Source organism: Porites lutea, chromosome 4 (genome assembly GCF_958299795.1).
Source record: "Porites lutea chromosome 4, jaPorLute2.1, whole genome shotgun sequence".
Lineage (NCBI taxonomy): Eukaryota > Metazoa > Cnidaria > Anthozoa > Scleractinia > Poritidae > Porites > Porites lutea.
In genome coordinates, this window is record NC_133204.1 from 15,100,781 (window position 1) to 15,105,780 (window position 5,000).

The 5,000-nt window shown below is 38.8% G+C and overlaps 1 protein-coding gene across 1 annotated transcript in view; it reads right to left on the reverse strand.

Annotated features, from left to right (window-relative positions):
• LOC140932620 (fibroblast growth factor receptor 4-like) overlaps window positions 1–4,081 on the reverse strand; it is a 34,766-nt gene extending 30,685 nt beyond the window's left edge. Inside the window, exons 1-2 of the mRNA XM_073382135.1 lie at window positions 3,698–4,081; window positions 2,294–2,295 (exon numbers count right to left, since the gene is read on the reverse strand). Of these exons, the coding sequence (XP_073238236.1) occupies window positions 2,294–2,295; window positions 3,698–4,046 (351 nt within the window). The 5' untranslated portion in view covers window positions 4,047–4,081. The remainder of the gene's footprint in view (window positions 1–2,293; window positions 2,296–3,697) is intronic.
• Between the last annotated feature and the right edge of the window lie 919 nt (window positions 4,082–5,000).

Below are 5,000 nucleotides of genomic sequence, written 5' to 3' on the forward strand. Positions count from 1 at the left end.
TGCAGCTTTGTGAATTTTCAGTAATACGTGTTGCTTCAAAGATCAACTGACTGAATCCTTCTGATTGTATTAAATTAATATATTCCTTAGAGACACTTGTTTTTGTAAGAGTATTTATATTAGTATCACCCATTAAAATGCATTTTTTCTTAGAGAGAAAAACATTGTGTAGAGTTCTTTCGAGTTTGCCTAAAAATTCTGGGTTTGAAAAATTTGGGGTTTTATAAATGACACCCACAATCATATCATAAGTTTCTATCCATAGGTTTTCAATTGAGTCTATTTTGAGGTCATTTCTAATTGAGAAAGAATAGCCTGATCTGACATACAAAGCAACACCGCCGCCTGTCCAAAAGGTGCGATTTTCATTGAGTAAAGTGTAACCTGGGATTTGAAAACGTGTACAATCAGTTTCAGAGGTGAACCATGTCCCGGAGCAACCGATAAAATCAAACATTTGTTCGAAATGTTGTTTTAAACTTCTTTTATTTAAGTAAATAACTGTTGATTCTAGGATGTTGTAAAATCTCAGATTGTGGTCCCTAGAATATCTCTCCAGGGACAACAATCTCTCGTAGGTGTCATCGATCTCTTTTGCATACTTGGTGATATCGTTGTAGATTTGGTCGATTCTTGTGTTAGCTTCATGCAGTTGTCCTGTTAATACCTCCAGCTTTGTATCCAAAGATTCCTTCAGTTTTGAAATCGAGGTTTCACTTTTCTTGATTTGACCCTGCAGAGATTCAATGTTTCTTTGAATCTTGACTTGAGTTCCTTTCATTTCTTTTAGGTCGTCACTTATTGAACTCAACCGGTGGCGTACAAACGCCTCAAAATCCTCTTCCACAACTTCTTTTTGCTTTCCTCTTTTTGAGGACTTTGTTGGTTACTTGTTTGATTAGTTTGTAAAAGAAAAAGTAAGATTTACGTGAGAAATTATGTCAAGTTGGCAGAGCCAACAAAAACGCGGCCATCATGCTCGCTGACCGCTGACCATTTATCATTTATCATTTGTCTCCTAATAGGGAAGTTTCTGTGGAAAACATTGGCCTGAAACCTGATTGTGATTCTGTCAGAAGGTTATTATAGTTTAGGTACCCATAAAATTGTTTGAATACATCTCTCTCAACCAGTTTACTAACAACAGGTAAAAATGACTAAAACTGGTCGGTAATTATTAGGGTCACCTCTGGCACCCTTTTTCAAAACTGGGAAAACTCTAGCATGCTTCCATTTGTCTGGAACATTTCCAGAAAGAATTGAGAGATTGATTATGAAAGTAAGAGAGGAGGTAACTATTGGTGCTGCTTCTTTTAAGAGGCGCACAGCTATGTTGTTAAGCCCACTCGCTTTGTTTAAAGGGAGATTGTTGGTGAATTTAAAAATTTCAGCACAAGTAGCTGGTTTGAGAAAAAAGGTAGATTCAGTGGTTTTAATATAATCCGTGCACCTTATGGGGTGTGTTTGGAATCTCAGCGGTCAAAGTTGGTCCAATTTCAGAGAAATCCTACTAATATCCCTAAGAGATTTATAGGTGCGACTATTTAAGTCTATTTTTAAATTTCGTTTATTGCCGTGGTTTTAGATTCATTCCCAAGCATAGCGTTTATTCCTTTCTAGATGTTTTGATATTTCCAGAGTTATCCCTAAAATAATTACTTTAGTAACGCTTTTTTGGCTTCCTTGATAGTATGATTAACTTTTTTTTTTTTTCGCTGTTTGTATCTAGTCCAGTCGCTATCACTTTGAGATTCTGAGGCCACATTTTAAGGCTGTCCCTTTCAAACATATCGTGTTTCAGTTCCACTGCAATCCATAGGGCAGCATTTCCCTTACCCTCTTTTTCTTTAGAGGAGCATAACTGTCAGCAGAGTATTCAAAAATTTGTTTTCATATACCCCATGCCTTGTTAGGGTCACTTTCAGCTGCAAGAAGGTACCATGGTGCCATTGCATGGTCATTTCTAAAGCTTAATCGATCGAATTTTTTGAAACATCTACTTGTTTTAAATTTTGGAGTAGATTTAGGTAGGCTGATTTTTCTTTTTTTTTTTTTTTTTCTTGCATACACGAGACAATGATCACTTATCCAAAAGTCAGATACCCCACTATTGGAAACTTTTTGAGGATCATTTGTTGGAAACAAGTCAGTTGTGCTACGTGTGTCTTAAGAGTATAGACTGTCTTATCAGTTGACTATATTGATAAATATTGCATATATCCAGGAGCTTCTGGGTTTTGTGGTCGAGTGGCGAGGCACCTACATCACAGTTTACGTGTCCAATGATACTAACCTCTAGCCCATAGCCCTCCAGTTCTTTCAAAGTGAATTCGAATTTTGCGATAGATTCTATCTCAGACCCATGGGGGCCTACACCACGTTCCTACAACGAAGGGCCTTAACTTAGATTTAGATACTTGAATAACGAGAAATTCAAGATCATCCTGTCAGTGATGTGGGAGACGTTTGTAATTAATTGTTTCTGATATAAAGAGCAACACCTCCACCTGATCTATTTCTACCCTTCCCTCAATAACATATCCTGGTATCTTGTTTTTACCATTTAAGGTGTAATCAAGGCGAGATTCATTTATAGCTAGGATGTCACCCAAATTAGTAGACATATAGGTTCTAAGTTGGTCGATATGTTTGTACAGACTAGCTATGTTGAGGGCAGCTGTCTTAAATCCCCTGGTACCTGGGATATGAAAACTAGGTTGGTTATTGATCCGGTTTTGGGCACAATGCTCATTGTCAGTAGGGATGCTGGCATCGTCGATATATATTTGGATTATTGGATGACCTGCGCAGCGTAATTGTAGCCTTTACCCCGGTATGCAAGAGATCAGTTAAAACATTCTTCTAAACTATGGTAAACTGCATTTGGCGTGGACTAATCGAATTTGAGGGTAGGAATGTGTTTTGGAGCGGGGAGATATTTTTTTCAAAGAAAGAAGAAGATTTCCGAAAGTCAATGTCGCCAAACTTGGCTCAATCGGGTTTTGCAAAACAGGAGATGAAGCTAAAATAGTTTCGTTTGGGGAAAGGGCGGCGAGTTCAACATTTTCAAGAAAGGCAATTCGAACCTGCTTAAATCCTTCATAGATAGATTCAAAAATGCTCTTGGCCCAAAAGACGAAGATATCATTGCAGAGGGCAATAGATCGACCAGGGAAGAAAGACAACGCTTACGAGAGGCGGAAAAACAATTACGAGAGAAGGGAAGAATTTCCGCTGATCGCCAATGAGCCAATGATGAGGTGCAAAAGCTGAGAAACAAAATCGAACAAACCCAAGCCAAGATTGATGTTTTTGATGAAGAACATGAGAGTGAAAGCGAACTGCCAGGACTGAAACTTTTGAAAAAATCTTCAATACTATTTTGAACGGGTTAAGAAAGAGCTTTATGACATACAAAAGCAACAACAACAGAAAGGGAAATCACAAAAAGAAGTAGATAAGCTGGGAGAAAGCATTGCTTCCAAGGAAAAGGAACGAAGCACACTTGAAGAAAGACTCAACAGCACGAAACAACGTTCGCGCGACCGGGAAAGGAATACTGTATCGGAATCGCACGCTCGTTGTAATGAACAGAATTCAAGAAACCGTATGCTACACTTTAACACAATAATCGTAAGAAAGCTCGCAATGAAAGCGGAAGTGTCCTTTCCAGTGATTGCTAGAATACAAAACTTACCTTTAAGCATTTTCACCGCTACATTGAATCTGAAGGGCATATTGGGCATTCCGAACACCTCTGCCTTCATAACTCTGCCAAAAGCGCCCTCTCCAAGAACTTCCTGCAGGCTGATAAGCTCTCTGTCGATCTCCCATTTTTCGTCCAGTGGCATGTCCTCTTCGGACACCTGAGTGAGGTTAGAAGCAAGTCTAGAGCGTAGACTTCGCTGCCACATTAGTGGAGCAGCTGATCCGCAAGACGATAGGGAGCCACCAACGGACGGGTCTTGAGCCCTGTATTCCACACCGATTTCATTTGGCTTGGGACTGTTCACAAGACCGTATTTAGCTTCTTTAGCTAATTTCATCTTCCACTGGTAAAGATAAAAGCCAATTCCAAAAACCACTATAAAAACGACGCTAGCAGCAACCAACACTGTAATAAGAATTTTTCCCGTCGATGACGATAATGATAATAAAGATCTTGGTGATTCGGTAGACGGGCGAAGATTTTCATTTGTTTCGGGTGGTGACGCAGTTGTTTCTGAAATCAAATACAAGCTTATCAGCAGAGAACATGGGCTATAGCGAGTCAAAATTTAAATTCAATTAAAATAATTGATTATCCTCTACCTTTGTGGAGTTTTCCAGCGATAATGAAACAAATACAAAACAAAGTTAAGAATCCCAGTCGGGTAGAGGCCGAACCGCAGTTAGTTACTTTACAAAGGTGGCCTTGGATTTGAAAACGGGACTAACGAGAACAAATCAAGCTAGCACTCAGGGCGGGACTTGATCCTCCGGATTATAAGTCCAACACAATTACAGCTCGGCCTTGCTGCCTTCCCCAAGCAAAAATCAATCACAGAATCAAAGTGTACACATTGTGAGATACCAGTTAGATGATGTAATTAGATTACCAGGCAATGATCAACATCAAATAAAGAATGGTTATAAATTCACAATCAATGACCGGTCGACATCAATTTCAACTTCAAAAAAATAGCTGATGGAGCAGGCTATGCTGCTGCTGATAGAATAACAGTTATCAATGGTACACATAGTTCAATAACGCATATGATGATTAAATTAGCGGGTAAAATTATCTATGATACTAATAACCTTCATAATGTAACATATGTGAAGAATAGGCCACTTGCACTGAGAGGTCACGTGACCAATGCTTCCTTTAAACAATGAGTTGGAATCTTGTTGATGCCAAAAATTGACAGAACACATAAAAATTAGCTTACACCCGAAATTTGAGAGGAAACGCATTTTAGGGAGATATTTTATGGCACTTTGATTTTTCAACAAAGTAG